This window comes from Miniopterus natalensis, chromosome 14 (assembly GCF_054644295.1).
Source record: "Miniopterus natalensis isolate mMinNat1 chromosome 14, mMinNat1.hap1, whole genome shotgun sequence".
NCBI classification, from domain to species: domain Eukaryota; kingdom Metazoa; phylum Chordata; class Mammalia; order Chiroptera; family Miniopteridae; genus Miniopterus; species Miniopterus natalensis.
In genome coordinates, this window is record NC_142094.1 from 23198731 (window position 1) to 23215583 (window position 16853).

Consider the following 16853-nt stretch of genomic DNA (forward strand, 5'->3'; position numbering starts at 1 on the left):
CGGTCAGGGCACACACCCAAGTTGTGGTTTGGGTCCCCAGTTGGGGTGCATACAAGAGACAATCAATCAATGTTTCTCCCTCACATCGATGTTTCTCTCTCTCTTTCCCCCCTTCTCTCTTTCTTCTCCTTTCTGTCTCTTTAAAATCAATAAAAACCTATTAAAAAAGAATCTTACAAAAATTTGGAGAAAAATTTATGTATATAGATGCCTGTATTACCAAAGATGTGGTGACACATTACAAGCCGTCTGAAAAATAAAAACTACTTACATATCCAATAGTAGGGGGAAAGTATACTTAATATACTATATGTACATAAACATTAATTAATGCAAAGAGACTAAGAAACACACCCAAATTTTAACAGTCAATTCTTTTCATACGATGGGATTATAGATAATATGGGGTTTTTTCCAAGCTAACATGTGTCTATATTACTTTAACAAGCAGGGAAGAAAAACTCTTTTATATTTAAAAAACTATTTCAAATGTTCTATGGCTTGACTTTGTCTATGGTATTACCATTCCTCAGTAGCACAGACATATTCCCTAAGGTATAAGAATCTTATATATCACTTGATAAGGAAAAGGAGAGAAAGTGAAGCCTTATAGAAGGTTTCCTAAATGTATCTGACCATGCAGAGACACATTCCAAACGTACTCGAGCCCTCTACAGGGTACCAAGAAATGAGAGATACAATGGTAGTAGTACAGAGAGATAAGCTACAAAGAATGAGAAACTTTAGAAAGGTATACTAGTGCCCGGCCGGGCGTGGCTCAGCGGCTGAGCATCGACCTAGGATCCAGGCGGTCGAGGTTCGATTCCCAGTCAGGGCACATGCCCGGGTTGCGGGCTCGATCCCCAGTTGGGGGTGTGCAGGAGGCAGCCGATCAACGACCCTCTCATCATTGATGTTTCTCTCTCTCTCTCTCCCTCTCCTTTCCTCTCTCTGAAATCAATAAAGATATATTTAAAAAAAAAAAAAAGGTATACTAGAGAATTCTCCCTAATCTCTACAACTTAATGTTACAAGAAAAACAAACTCTGCATGGATTACAGCCCCATTGGAGAAACTGTCGGAAGCATATAGTCACAAACACACAAAATTTTGCACACAATTTCATTTAGATTCTGCCCCTGTAGCCCTTCCAGTTTAAGAATCTTTCCTATAAATGTTCCGATGAATCAAGGATTTTATCTGACCCTCTGAAAAAAGAATTCCATCTCTAATAAAACAATTCAAATTTAGAAACAGCACATACCACTTTGATGACTAACTCTAGCACCTACAAACACATGATTTACCTTTCCTGAAACAGATTCCCCATCATAGAAAAGATAGTGTTTTTCTACTTTGCCATCTTCAGTTTTCATTTCCGCCATTTTCCTGGTCTCCCCATCATTAAGGACAACATCGATCTCACAAATGGGACCAAAAAAGCCGCCAAGAAAACTCTGAAATAAAAGAAAAATGCTCATGATGATCATGTTTGCCAGTCACTATGTTTTATAATTCAAATTTAATTACCTATGATCTACAGTTAAGAGACTGCAAATCTGTAAATTCACAGGAAATAAAAATTTAAATTTATAATACAACAATGTAAATATAGTTAATACTGTATAGTAAATAATTTAAGAGGATAAATTCATGTTGTATGGTTTTTACAATAAAAAAGACAAAAATGATACAAATTTAAACATGCTATAATTTCAATCATTTCCATAGGTAACCACTATAAGTAATCAAATACATATACCAGAAATCTAAAAAACTAATTCTTAACATCTGGATTTCAAGTTATGTTTAGTTATGCTTCTATTAGGTTCTTTGATTGTAACAGAATTCGTAAATCCAAATTACTCATACAAATCCAAATGAATTATCATGATGTACTACTCCCTGTAAAATCTACTGCTATATAGGTCTGAACAGGATGTATTACATTGTGTAAGCCCTTGAAATAAAACTGGCTCTAATGGAAGAGAGTAATTAAACTCCTGTGAATTTTTCCAAAGAAAACATATAAGCCTTGTTCTGTATGTCCTGAATATGACAGACTTCAAGAGACAAAGATCAATTGCTTATGGATGCCAAAGCATATTTATACAGAATCCATTAGTAATTCCAATATCAGATATAGTTGTGGATTATTTTAGTCACTTATGAAAGCTAGTTTTCTACTCTTTTTAAAAATTTACAGAGAACAGTCTCCTATCCTGTTGTCCTACATTCCTTCTTACTTTGCCCTAACAACAACCAGAATGATCTCTTAAAAACATAAATCTGTTCGTCATTCTGTTAAATCCTTCAATGTGCTGGTAATAGTATAAACTGGAACACCTACTTAGAAAATAGGTAGCATTACCTGGTAAAGCTAAAGCTAAACATATCCAATGACCCAGCAATTACACCCCTAAGTATCTACCCAAACAGAAACTCTTAACACATGTGAACCAGGAGACAATATAAGAATGCTCACATCACTGTTCATAATGGCCCCAAATAGTTAACAATCCACATATACATCAACAAGAGAATGGACACATAAATTTTAGACTATATTCATACAGTGGGAAACGGAATGAGATACAACCACAAACAAGGAGGACTCTCCCACACATAATGTCAAGTGAAAGAGGCCAGATACAAAAGAATACGCACTGTATGATTCCATTTATTAAAAAGTCAAAGTTAACATACATTATAGTTTTAGAAGTCAGGAACTGGTTGGAGAAAGCATAAAGAAAACTTCTGGGTGCTGCTAGTAATGTTCTGCTTGTTCTGAGTGCTTGATACACAGGAATATTCACTTTGTGAAAATTCATCAAGCTGGACACGTATTTGTGCACTTTTATACAGCTAATGTTTACTTCAATGAAATGTTATTTTAAACACACACACACTATTTCCTAACATGGCCTATATATATTTGGCTCTATCCATCTCTCCAGCCACACCAACCTCAAATGATCCAAGTTCATCAAATTTGCCAATCTCTGTCTTGTCCTAAGTCAAGTATCCTTAACCTAACTAATGCATCCTTTGAGTCTCAGTTTGATTCATGTCCATAAAGAGGCTTTCCCTAACTTCCTAACCAAAACTGGATTCTCCAAATTTAGGTCTCACAACACCAAGTAATTTTACTTCATCATTTATTATCATTTGTGTGCTTATGTAGTACCTGACTCCCTGACTGTAAACTCCATAAGGGAAGGTACTTTATCCTTGCTCATCACGGTGGCTAGGGGAAGTGTGTGGCACTTAGTAGAAGGCATTCAAATACCTGTTGAATGTTAAAATAATTTTGAATGAGACACATACTGTCTTAATAATAAAACAAATGGACACACAAAAGAAATTAGCTAAAATCTGGAATATCTGGTAAAACTAGCCCTCCCCCGCAAAAGTCAGCATTGGTGCAGTAGCAAAGTCTAGAGCAAGGAATTTGCAGTAAGTCTCAGTTCTGTTCTCAGGTGGCAGGGTAACAGCCAGAAAGCTAATGATCTTCCTAAGGCTAGCTATTAGGTCACAGGGTGAGAAACTATGATCAAAGGAGAGAGTGTTTTCCTAAATTCTGAGCTTGCTTTTTATTAATCCTGTATTAACATAAGAATTATAATATCAAGAAATCAACTCAAGCCTGGCCGGGTGTTGCTCAGAGGTTGAGCATCGACCTAGGATCCAGGAGATCGTGGTTCGATTCCCGGTCAGGGCCTATGCCCGGGTTGGGGGCTCCATCCCCAGTCGGGGGTGTGCAGGAGGCAGCCAATCAGTGATGACTCTCTCATCACTGATATTTCTAGCTCTCTCTCCCTCTCCCTTTCTCTCTCTGAAATCAATAAAGATATATTTTTTAAAAAAGATCAAGTAATCAAAAATAAAATATCAAAATTGCCACTAATTTAAAATGTGTAATACACTTACGAGTATTACAAAACTTTACAATTAACTAATAACATAATTAAACAATAAGTCTTATTTTGATACATTACATAAAAATAAAAAATTCTTAGGCATTTAAAATATGTAAGAATTGTCACTGTCATCCTTTATTATTTTCTGTATGCATTAAATACTTCATAACTAAAAATTATAAGTAGACAATTTTCAACACAATGAAAACACAAAGATTGGGAGAGATAAGAGAGTTTAAAAACCTAGTATTGCATATGCAGAATAACAGTAAGAGAAATAAATTATAACACTTTAACAAGGTTTAGTTAATGACTCCGTGAGAATATAGCACTGGGTTAAATCCAGTTTCTTACACTAGGATGTACCAAAAATGAATGAGTCTTACTAAAGCCACCAGAAAATTGTGGATGTATTACATTTAACAAGTAGACAGAAAAAAAAATCTGAGAAAAAAAATTTGTCTCTTTTGTTGTCCTTCTATAAGGAGTTGAAAGAAAAGATTCTCTACCCAAAGTCTTGCTTTTGAAGTTTTTATTTCAAGATGTGCATCTTCTGTCATTTAAAACAAAAAATAATAAAATATTTCAGCCCTGGATAGGTGGCTCAATTGATTGGAGCACTGTCCCGTACACCAAAAGCATTCAGGTTTGATTCCTGGTCAGGGCACACACCTAGGTTTCGGGTTCAACCTGGGTCAAGGAAATGTTTCTCTCTCACCCTGATGCCTCCCACTCTCTACCTCTCTCCCTCCCACCCTCCCTTCTTGTCTAAAATCAATAAAAACATATCCTATGTGAGGATTTAAATCTAAAAAAATAAAGAGGAGACAAAATACAGAATTTTGTCAGGATGGTGAAGACTTGAAGACGGGAATAAAAATTGTAAAGAGGGTTAGGATACATTAACACACACTTTTGCTGAAATTACAGAAAGCAGTTTCGAAATCTTTAAAGTGAAAGAATACTCAGTTCTTCTGGAAAAGATATCTTCAAGTAAGCATTTAGAATATGATATTTTCAGGAGCAATACTAGGCAATTAATATACAAGTGAAAACTCTTTGGCAGCCCTTAAACAACTAGACTGTAATATATGACTATTAAAACATTATAGCAATTGTTTTTACAGTTTTCTAATTGTGACCGAAACCTCGTATCACTGACTTTAGGTTAACTTAATATTGTTCATATAATTTGTAAACCCAATATTGAGTATTACTATCCAGCAAAATTACATGTAGCTACATTAAAAGACAAACTTTTTAGCTCTCACTGAAGAGGCTTCACTAGGTCCAGTAGACGTAAAAAAATGCAACTCAAGGTGAGTGGAAGGAAGGCTCTAAAATTTATTCACTTAGCCCATACACAGCAATGAAACAGCAAATTTTCACACATATATTACATGTGTGCCCATTTCAAGATTATAAAGCCTTAGAATTTACTTTGACTAACTTGAAAGTAAAAATAAACCACTCATGAACATAACCTCAAAAGCTTATTAAAAGTAACTATTTTAAATGTAAGCAAAAAAATAGTTTTCCTTGCAAATTCTACTCAATTAAAGACGACTTCCCTAATTCCTGACTAGGCAAGGTCCCCCACCACTTCCTTCTTAGTATTTATCACAACTGTAATTCCCATGTTAAACAAATTACACAAATGTGTATCTCCCTCTATTGTAACACTACAAGAGAGCAAGGGCTGTTTCAGTCTTGCTCAGGCCCATGGGAACACCCAAGTAACTATTTGTTGAGTGAAAGGAAAAAAGGTTCCAAATTAAAGAATGGACATGTCTGTCTTTACTTGCATTTATTCGAAGTAACTTTTAAAAATAAACCTAGCTTGGTCTTTAAGCCCAGAGTGTCACGCAGTTTACTGAGCCTCTGAGGTGTGGAAAAGCAGGTAGTGTAAGGAGAGCACACAGTAAGCGCTCAACATATGCTTGCTAAAGGAAACGAACACTACCATAAAACGAGCCAAATGACAGCAAATCCGGAGACTGCCAACACACACACAGTTAAACGCCATCGTGCCCACGCTTGTGCTTCCCACTGTGTTTAGAGTACTCGGATTTTCCTCCCTCTACTCCCAAGGCCACTTCAACATACCGAGGCGTTAAGTTTCTAGAAATGGCTTGGGGAAGGAAACGAAAGCCAGCGCTTAAAGCAGCGGGCACGAAACTTGGTCCTTTGAGTTAAAAGCGTCCCCCATTCCAACGTCCTTTTCTTTTTCTCATTCTACAAGTGTCAACATCGGGCGGAGCTGGGTTCAAGAAATCTCAGAATGCCATCATATCCAGGTTTTTTTAAAAATCACAGAGTTATCAAGCTAGTGACACTCTGGAAGAGATTGACCACGTCTTCTTCCCCCAAGTCCGGAACTGGGGGACTCGAGCGTCACCCCACGTGAAAGAAACTGAAGCTGCCTGGGAAGAGCGGACGGGCTACCTTGAAAGGGGAGGCGGCGGCGAGACCCCGCAGAGGCGGGGTCCGAGCACCCAGCGAGGGGCCCCACAGCTGATCGCGGAAAAAGGGCAGAGGCTCCGACATGGCCGGGAGAGCGCGCCGCCGCCCGCAAGGGCTAGGGCCTCGCCAAGACCTTGAGGAGACGGCGCCGCCCGCGCTTCCCAGACCCCGCGATGGCCCGACCGGCCTAACGCGGCTCCCCGCCCCACTAGCCGGGCCCCTCCTGCAGCTCCCCGCGGCCCGCGGTTGGCCGTCCCACCGCGCACGACGGAGCTAGGGCAGGAGGCAAGCGCGCGGGACGCCGCGCACTTACCATTGTCAGCGCCGCGCCGCCGCGTAGCCCCCGCTTCACTCCCCTTTTCTTTGGAGAACTCCCAGCCCCCGCGCCCAGTCACGTGACCTCAGCGGCGGGCCGCACGTGACCCCTTCCTTCCTTTCCTACGCTCCCCCCCGCACCCGCCTCCTCCAGGTCTGTCCCCGGCCCTACTGGCCGCCGGGCGGTGCGAGAAAGGCCGCTTGGAGGCGGGGCTTCGTGCTCCACCCTACGGCGGAGGAGGCGGGGCCTGATATGTCGTAAAGTGGGAGGGGCCTGGGCGGTCTTGGGCTCCCTGCGTCCTCCTTGCGCTCCTTTCCGCCACGTGACTGACGGTTGCTGAGCGGCTCCGGTACCCCGACCGGTTCCTCTTTAAGTCTGAGCCGCTGGGAAAGGAGGGAGGTGGGCAGCGCCTGTGCGCGAGCCGCTGTCCGCTGGTGGTTTGGGCCCCGAGGGGAAGGGGAGCTGTTACTCCAGGCCCTGCGTCCTTAGGCCTCGCGAGAGACCTGCTCTCTTTAATCCAGAGATGAGGCATTTTTCCATCTTTCTCGGACTCTGCCCAGCTCTCTCTTCCTCTGAGAACTTCTGGGTTTTGAGAACTTGTTAATTTTGTTGCGTCGGAAGAGACGACCAATTGAAAAGTGTTAGGGTACCCCTACTTCCTAAAGCACGCGGGCCGTGAGCGATCCGCCCGACCTGCAGAGGGCGCTCCCGTCGGTTGTACCGCCCCGCCCTGCAGTGAGGGGAAAGTCTTCCTAAAAGGTCGGCTGCTGCTGCTGAAGAGCCCCCTGGCCTTCACCTCCTGCTGATAACTGCAGTGTAAGCCGGGGGGGCCTCCAGTTGGTGGAATACTGTCTTAGGATTTCAAAACTTAGTGATTAATCACCACAGTGCTCTCCATAATAACCAAAGCAGGAAAAAAATTCAGCCTACGCCTGTCAACATAAGAAACATTCAAGCCTGAGGAATTTTTGTGATTTTGAGGCAAAACTGTTGACAATTGCGAGGAAGCAAAATCTCAACAGGTTGAGATGCTCCAGAGAATGGCAGTTCTTATTTTATACGTTATAATCAAAACAGACAAGTGGGTTACATGAAGTCCGCTGGTGATAGATTAGGGAGGCGGGAGGAAGGGGGGGGCCCTCTGGGATTGGATAAAAAATAAATTGATGGACACACACTTCTTAGGTGGGGGCAGGAGAGTTAACCAATAACAATGAGGGCATTTGTGGTCTGTATTGGGGTGCCTGTGCTTTGAGGGGACTGGGGAAAGGAAAATTCGGTGTTCCTAAGATACTATCATAGATGCAAAAAGACAATAGGCTCAGTTAAGGTAAAGATTGGCCTTGGTCAGGGAGGATATCCGCCTAGGACGTGACTACCCACCATAAACTTAGTTTTAAAAGTTTTAATTTCAGACCATCCTTTGTGGTTACTTTAGGTCTCTGAGAAGACATCAGGGGAACTTTAAAAATAGTTTCAACTAAAAGATAATGAAAATACAGCATAACAGTTTATGGGATGCAGCTGCGGTAGTGTTAGAAGGAGATCTATAACTTTAAATTAGCATATTTGTAAAGAAGAAAGATTTAAAATCAGCAATCTAAGTTCACATGAGGAAGTTTTTAAAAATCATATTAGCATCTATGCTATAAGGAGCATGGGGCACATGGGAACTCTGTACTTTCTGCTCAATTTTGCTGAGAATTTAAAACTGCTCTAAAAAAGTCTATTAAAAAATTAAAAGCCCTCACAAGTATAATCAAACTATCTCTGATAAAGGTGCCATGGTGACTCAATAGTCTCTTCAACAAATAGTGTTGGGAAAACTGGATAGCCACATGCAAAAGAATGAATTTGGACCCTTCTTTTACACCATATACAAAAGTAACTCAAAATAAAGACCTGGACATAAGACCTAAAACTATAAACCACCTAGAAGAAAACCGGGAAAATCTTCACAACATTAGACTTGGCAATGATTTCTTGAATATGAGACCGAAACACCAGAAAAGATAGACAAAATAGTCCCAGTTTGTGGAACTACATAAAACTTTTGTGCATTGAAGGATAAACAGTGAAAAGGTAACCTATGGATTGGAAAAAACATTTGTAAATCATATATCTGATAAGGTATCCAGAATATATAAAGAACTCTTACAATTCAATGACAAAAATCAACCTGGTGAAACAAAGGACCTGAATAGACATTTCTTCAAAGATGACATACAAATAACCAACAAACATCTGAAAAGATTCTCAACATCACTAAACATCAGAGAAATGCAAATGAAAACCACAAGATGTCACCTCACATCTATTAGAATGGTTATTATAAAAAAAAAAAAAAACACACAAAGAAATAGCCCTGGCCTGTGCAGCGGCCCAAGCACTGAAGGGTCTCGGGTTCAATGCCCAGTCAAGGGCACATACCTGGGTTGCAGTTTCCGTCCCTGGCCTAGGCCGGGGCACGTGCAGGAGGCAAACAATTGATGTGTGTCTCTCACATCGATGTCTCTCTGTTTCTCTCCCTTCCACTCTCTCTGAAAAGCAATGGAAAAATATCCTCCGGTGAAGATTAAAAACTAAATTTTAGCATTCTTTTCAAAATAAAAGTGCAATCAATACTTGAATTTCAAAGCTCCAAACTCCATAAATATTTTATTTTTTAAGGAGGTAGATTGTAATATTTTATATACCATTTATTATATCTCTATTTTTTAAAAATGATGAAACCTGCAGCACTCAATATAATGTAAAGCCTTGCTATATTGAAAGTATTCCTTGGCCCAGAAATGCTTTGTTTTATAGGCAAAATTTCTAGGAATACATTTAAGAAGTTAGGAGATTTCACATAGTTGAGAACATTAATTTTGTTTAATATTTCAAGTATAGGTAACATTTTACCAATCTAAAAGATTGATTACTTAACTCCTTGCCCTTTAAAGCCTGAGCTAAGGGTTTCTAAGGTTTGTATGCTTTCTCTTAAATTAACAAGACTACATACAGTAAAGTTAATATGTGGGATAGAAAAACTGTTTCATATCACCTACTTTCATATCACTGCTATTGGGGTCCAATTCCTTTCCATTTATTACATGTGTATTAACACTGCTCCTCATAATTTTTCTTTACCAAATCTAGAAGAAGAAAAAAAGTAGGTGATCAAAGCAGATATACAGCACAGCCATGCAAAGAACTATTTTTAAAAGAGGAGGGCATTTCTATGAATATACAAGATAGCCTCCTAAAGTCTTAGTGCAATTTTAAGCTTTGGCACTTGTAGAAGTATAAATGCTACAGACCCATAAAACATCACCTGAAAGTTCATTTCTCTCGAACCTATTCAGTTCTGAAAATTCCATATATTAAGCTTTTAAAACAAACAGTTTAATATCTAAAATTTAACTTTTTGTTTCAGCCAATTGGGGCTGAAACAAAAAAGTTTAATCTCTATAATTATGGTAAATGATTGACAAATAGAACCCAAGAGATAGAAGAGTGAGAATTAGAAAGAACCTACCTGCATAGATTATTTCCCTATGTGCCTAAAAATATTTACTTTCATCTACCTGCCTTCCTTTCCACCAAGCAAAACTAACATATTACATTCACTCTCATTCAATCCCTGTTAGATGCTAAGCTCAAGGACAAAGGCTATCTGGTGTGTCTTTGTTTCCCTCTGTATCCTACACACCTAGCACAGTACCTGGCACATAGACGGACGCTTTAAAATAATCTTATGACACACATTTTCATGATTATAATTTTTTAGAGGCTTACTACGTACCAGGTACTGAGCTAATCATATCTCTTACATTGCTTTACTTAATCTTCACCACAACCCTATGGGCAAATATTGTTAAACTATAGTACAGATAATGATAATAGCCTGTGTTTATTAACATTATTCCGAGCACTTTACATACATTAATTTATTCAATCTTCTCAACAAACCTATAAGGTAGGCACTGTCATTAGCTTCATTTTAAAGAGGAGGAAACTGAGGCACAGAGATGTTAAGTAACTCATCTAAGGTTACCTAGTTGGTAAGTGACAGAGCTTTAAACCCACATAATCTGGCTCCAGAGTCCACACAATTAACCCCTTCACTACATTGCCCTCCCTAGACAAGCTTAGCAAAATTAGTAACTTGCCTTAAATTGCAAAGCAAATGAAGAGTGAAATTGGTATTTAAGCTAGGACTTTGCAACCCTAAGGCTTACACTTCTATCAGTCTAATTACCTCTCCTAATGTAGAAATGTATTCTATATTTACTTCATGCAAGTTTAAGATCTTTCTTAATAAAAGTGTCATTTTTTTTATAAACATCAACCTAGACTACCTATCCCTTCTTCTAATGTGTAAAACCTAACACTTAACCAGAAAACACAAAGCAATATATATATTTTCTAAAACAATACTTATCCTCTCTGCTATATTATAATAGTATGGGAGCCAAAAAAATAGGTCTCATGACAGTAATGCCCTACTGGGTATAAAAACTCACAAAGTTTCTATTAAATAACCAGATTTATTAATGGAAAGATCAGGGTATAACTTAACAACTTACACCAAAAGTAAAATGCTACAAAGAAAATTCCTATGAGTTGGGTTCTATGAGAAGCAGATTCATAGAGGAGTTTATCTGCAAGTGTTCTTAGGATTAACACCTGTGTAGAATCAAAGGGAAGCAGGATTAGACAGGAATAAATTGAGCTGCAATGGAGTCACAGCAAAGCTTTGCCTGACCCTCTCAAGAGTTCTGAAGCTGGAATGTCCCTTCACAGTTGTCCCAACTGGAGCATGAGCCTTTTATACCACCACATAGGTGAATCTTTGGCTGTGAGCTCTTTAGGGGAGTATGACCTTGGATGATGTGGCTTTCCATCTAAGAACTTGCAGTTATTAGCCAATCATCCCACTAGCTAAGGGAATAGGCCTTTCAGTTCTGAAGGGGAAATCTGGGCAGCACAGCATCCATAACAGTCCACCTCTGTGCCTCTCAGATCCATTTGCTTCATATAAATTATGGGAGCAGCTCCTTCAGGACACTGGAGGCCTCTTTTCCCGGGGAAAACTTACAAAGGGAGGATCAGCAGAATGAACTGCAGTTGCTTCTGCTGCAGCTGATATCAAGACTACAATTGATACTCATCAATTCCTTTGTCAGCAATTTAGTTCTATCGTCCTTGACTGACATTGCTACTGGTCTCAATAGTTTAGTTGGAGGATTGACCCAGACCTTCAACCTTGAGGATCTGAGCCCCTGGTTACCATGCCTTTCTCAGGCCTGGCTGCTAAATTTATTTACCATCAAAACTGGGTAAGGAAGCTCCGCCAGCATGGCTCAGCGGTTGAGCACCGACCTAGGATCCAGGAGATAATGGTTCGATTCCCCGTCGGGGCACATGCCCAGGTTGCTGGCTCGATCCCCAGTAGGAGGCATGCAAGAGGCAGCCAATCAATGACTCTCTCATCATTGATGTTTCTGTCTCTCTCTCTCCCTCTCCCTTCCTCTTTCTGAAATCAATGAAAACTTTTTTTTTTTAAACTGGGTCAGGAAGTCCTAAGAGAATCCTCAGTAGATCACTTGGGTATCAAAGACAGTCCTCCCAGTCCCCACTGTGTAGCAGTAGCCCTCTAGCCTCCTAATGATCAGGTCCATTAGCTTCACCTAGATGGTGATTTCTTCTTGACCACTCTTTGGCACAAATGGCTTAACATGCCTGAATGATGACAGCCATAGCTTACATTTCAATAGGATTCTTACTGTGTCCTCTGGTGGAAATGTTTCCCTGGGGAACCATGGCAGCTAAATCTGCAAAACATGGGGTTACATGGATAGGAAACAAATTCTCCAAGTAATTTCAATGTTAAATGTGTTCTATCCTTGGTTCCTGGAATCATGTATTTTACCTATTAAAGACACAGCACCATATAAAGGTTATTGATTTAGCAAGATACTGCATCCTGGAAGTTGGAATCCCAATCTCAGTGTATCATATCCAAGCTGGTGTCTCAGCTGTGGCTTCAGCAGGCCCTTCCATCATTCTATCATGCTGGTGGCATCTATAGTATGATGTGTGATACAACCAGTGGATCCCATGGTCATATGCCACTGCTGAATCTCCTTGCTGTAAAGAAGAGGGTTCTTTGGTCTGATGCTATGTTATATATGAAACTCTATTGGTAGATCAAACATTCTGTAAGCCCTTAGATATTGATGCTGCTGAAGGCCCCATGGGTAGGAAAGGCAAATCCATACCTATAATACATGTCTGTTCCTATTAGAACAAATGTCTGGCCTCTCCAGGGTGTAAGAAGCCTAATGGGCAACTTGCCACCAAGGTCTTCTTGAAGGATGATGCCACATCAGTGGTTCAGCAATGAACTTTGTTGCTAACATTTGAGGCATTTGGCAACATCAGTAGCTAGATCAGCCTTGGTTAGTGGGAGCCTATGCACAGCCTCCTTCCTGCAATTATGGCTACTCCTCCATGAGTTCATTGGACTAGCATGAGGGTGGCCCATGACAAAGGCTGACTGACATCTGCCCAAGTTATTTTGTCTATCTGGTCATTTAGTGCCTCTTGAGTGATGGATGCTTTTGATGGGTATTATCATTTGATAAAGATTTTCACAGTTTGTATCTTCTCTCTTTGGTCCATTCACATGCCTTTACCCAAGTTTTTGTAGTCCCCAATCCAATCTTTCTATTTTAGAACGCTGACCAACTGACCAAAACATTTACCACTATTATTTAAACTATGTACTCTAACCTTGGGCTACTTCTCTTTCCACACAGAGTAAACGCCCAGGTACACCTCCTGAAGCTCTGCCCACTGGGAGGATTTCCTCTCATAGCTATTTTCAAGGTCACCGCTGATTGGCATGGCCATGCAGTTTTGACTTGCATGCATATACCAGGCGAATCCATCTGTGAACCAAGCTTGATCTTATTCCTATTCTGTCATTTGGCCATAAGGAATACACACATGCCTCTACCATAAGTCCATAAGTGAAAACTGAGGGAGAGAAGTCAGGGCGTCAGGGGTACATGACGTGAGAGGTCTGGTTACACGCTCATGAGCCATAGATACGGTGGACCCATGTGATGTTCTGTGAGAAGTCCAGGTCTCTTTGTATTATATTATGACAAGGAGTAGAAGAGTTAACCTAGCACTGGGACTAGACTGTAAACATATACTGTTGTCCAGTCCAAGAGAACATAAACTGTTTCCAATCCTCCATTTGACAGGGATGGAAAAGAAAGCATTTGCCAGCTCAGTGCTTTCCTGCCACCTACCTGAAGCTGTGTAACTCTGCTCTAGCAAAAGTACTACATCTGGCATAGCTGCTGCAGTTAGACCTACTGCTTGGTTAAATTTGTGGTTGTTCACTCTCATCCTCCAGGATTCACCTGGCTTTTGCAAGACCTGGAGTAGTGAATTAAATGAAGATACATTGGGGACCAGGACCCCTGCATTCTTTAGGTTTTTAAAGGTACTACTAATCTCTGACATTCCCCCTGCCCCCCGGGGATGAAATGGTTTTTTATTTATTGGTGGATGTGTTGGGGGAGGGAGTAGCTTGAGAAATGTTCACTTGGTCTTCCTCATTGCAATAGCTCCTATCACACAGGTCAAGAAAGCCATGTGGAAGTTGTGCTAACTACCAGATATGTCCACCCTAATTATAATGTGGGGACTGGAAAAACGACCTTTGTGATTGGCATCTGAAGTGGAGAGCAGCCTTGTGGAACTGAGCTCTTAACCTGTGGAATCTGATGCTATCTCTAGGTAGATGATTCAGAATTAAGTTGTAAGACACCCAGTTGGTGTTGGAGACTTGCTGGTTGGTGTGGGGAATCCCCCACCCTCCCCAACACACATTGGAATTTTATGCAGAACTCTTACTATCTTACCTCTAGAGATGCCATCTCCATAACTCTTTGCCCATCAGGCTCTCCCAGATTTCATTCTAACCTTGCTGCTCATTATTATAATTGCACCACCTGGCTTCTGATATTTGAGGATTACCACCTGGCCTCTACTATTCTGGGACCGTATCATTCCCATTGCTATTAGAGAATCCAGTTCTGTAACATCTCTACCATCAATCCTGCCCTTCAGAGGAGAGCTACCACTGATAGCTCAGAGAGGCTATGCTATATCTCTCACCAGCATATTCTTCATTGCTTTGGCCTTCCTGCAGAATGAAGTTATCTGGTGGGTTTTCAAGGCTTACACAGTCTGTTCATTCTAGCATACTCACTTCCTTAAACCTTTCACCCCTTCTTCCACTGCCTGCCAGTTCTAGAATTTCTACTTTATTTAAGAGGGGCTGTTACTCTCTCCAAACTTCCAAGAGCCAGTGTGGCAGCATGTCAACACCTTCTCCTGGGTGTTAAAACCTGTATCCCCAAAGACTACTTCCATATTGGTGTACCCATGTAGAAACTTTACTTCTTTAATATGACCTTTTCTCCTTTCTTTCCTTTTGATTCAGACTGGCCTCATTCAACACCCCGATTCACCTGTGTCCTTTTCTCCCTTGCATGTCCACTCCCTTAATCATTAAGCCCCTCAGACAACAAGGCCCTGGTTGGTATCAAATAATCTTAGGAACAAAGCCCAGGTCTATTGACCACAGAGACAGAGTTTCAATCAAACTAAAGGCAACATCTAGGTCTCAGTTGTGTTTCAGCTCCAAACCCCAAAAGCAGTGAAAGCAAATAAAGGGATGCCAGGGCTGACATCAGGACCAGATGCAATGATCAACTACCTCCTACCCTAGTGCTGACCAATCAGCAGAGACCACAACCCTGATCACAACCCTCTCTCCCTTAGTTACCATGATTGATGACTTTTCCCCTATCTAACCTATCCCCTAGAAGCCACTGGGAAGCCAGGTCTTTGAACATTAGCTCACTTGTGATTCCAGATGTGGGCCACTTCCTCCACTAATAAACCCTTAACCTGCTTTGCTGCAAGCTCCGGCTCGTGTCTTATTGGGCTTTGATGCAGGCAGGCAAACAAACACCTTTAGTCCAGTAACACTGGTAGATACTCCCTTATCCAACTTTATGTTTTATCTTCATTCCTTGATCTAGCACTCTTAGGATTGAGTTGCACACTCTGCTTCCGAGGTTTGTGACAGTAAGGTTCTATAAAACCTTCAGAGAATATCACCTTTCCCCCTACACTTGCCTGTTGGTTTATATTGTAACTTTAGTTAATGATCTAGTGACTAGGAGGGAAGGTTGGGACAGACTTTGAGGGAGTGTGCATGTGGTCCTGAAGGGCAGAAGTCTCTTAATCACCTTCAAGCCAGAGGAAATCCTTAGTTCTTAGAGTGGTTCTCTTCTCTAGATTCAGAGGGCTTGAGGAAATCTGGGGAGTCAAGATCTAAATGTATAAACCCGGATGTTCTCATCTCTCGGGGTCCCATTTTTTTCCAACCCTGACTTTGCCTAATAGATTTGACTAGGTTGACAAACATTCTTGAATTTGATATTCTTATGATTACATCGTGGGCCTGAGCCTCAGCTTTTTCTGCCTTTCCAGTGCAGAAGAGTTTCCTAATATGCTGCCAAGGAGGCCCACTGGTTTTTCCATTTAGCCTTTAACTAATCATCCTTGGCCTTTCGTTATCTCTTTTTAAAAGCATTAATTGCTTCCAGCAATAGCCATCCGATACCACTGTCTTTATAATTCCTACTTCCCCATATTTCTCTAACACTTCACGCTCTGGTGCACTTCCTTCCACTGGTACACCATCCCAGTCTACCATCAGTGAAAGTTTTAACAACTGCAATGCTATTTTGTGCCTGTGCTGCAACTATGGCCAGAGTGGAGTCCTCACTGTCAGTCAGGCAGCAGGTGATTTAGCTCCAAAGACCCACTTTATCACCTGCTTCCTACCTGTCCTGGCACCAATCCTCACAGGTTGGATTCTCCCTGGAGTAAATTCTGAGATGAAAACTAGCAAGCTGGAAGTTTCTAAGGGAGCGCAGCTGTGAGGGGAATGGAAGGAAGCGGGACTAAGGAAGAAGCCAGAGTGGCAAAGCAGGCCCAGCCAAGCCTCAGCGGACCCCTCAGGGAGCTCTGACCCTGTGAGGGCGTCACCCCCAGGTTCAGGGGAGGAGCCTGGC

At 41.1% G+C, this 16853-nt stretch overlaps 1 protein-coding gene across 2 annotated transcripts in view; it reads right to left on the reverse strand.

Annotated features, from left to right (window-relative positions):
• Positions 1 to 6482, reverse strand: part of VPS26A (VPS26 retromer complex component A) — a 28494-nt gene extending 22012 nt beyond the window's left edge. For both annotated transcript variants that reach the window (XM_016198362.2, XM_016198361.2), the window contains exons 1-2: positions 6366 to 6482; positions 1308 to 1457 (exon numbers count right to left, since the gene is read on the reverse strand). In XM_016198362.2, coding sequence (XP_016053848.1) covers positions 1308 to 1457; positions 6366 to 6467 — 252 coding nt within the window. In that variant the 5' untranslated portion in view covers positions 6468 to 6482. The remainder of the gene's footprint in view (positions 1 to 1307; positions 1458 to 6365) is intronic.
• Between the last annotated feature and the right edge of the window lie 10371 nt (positions 6483 to 16853).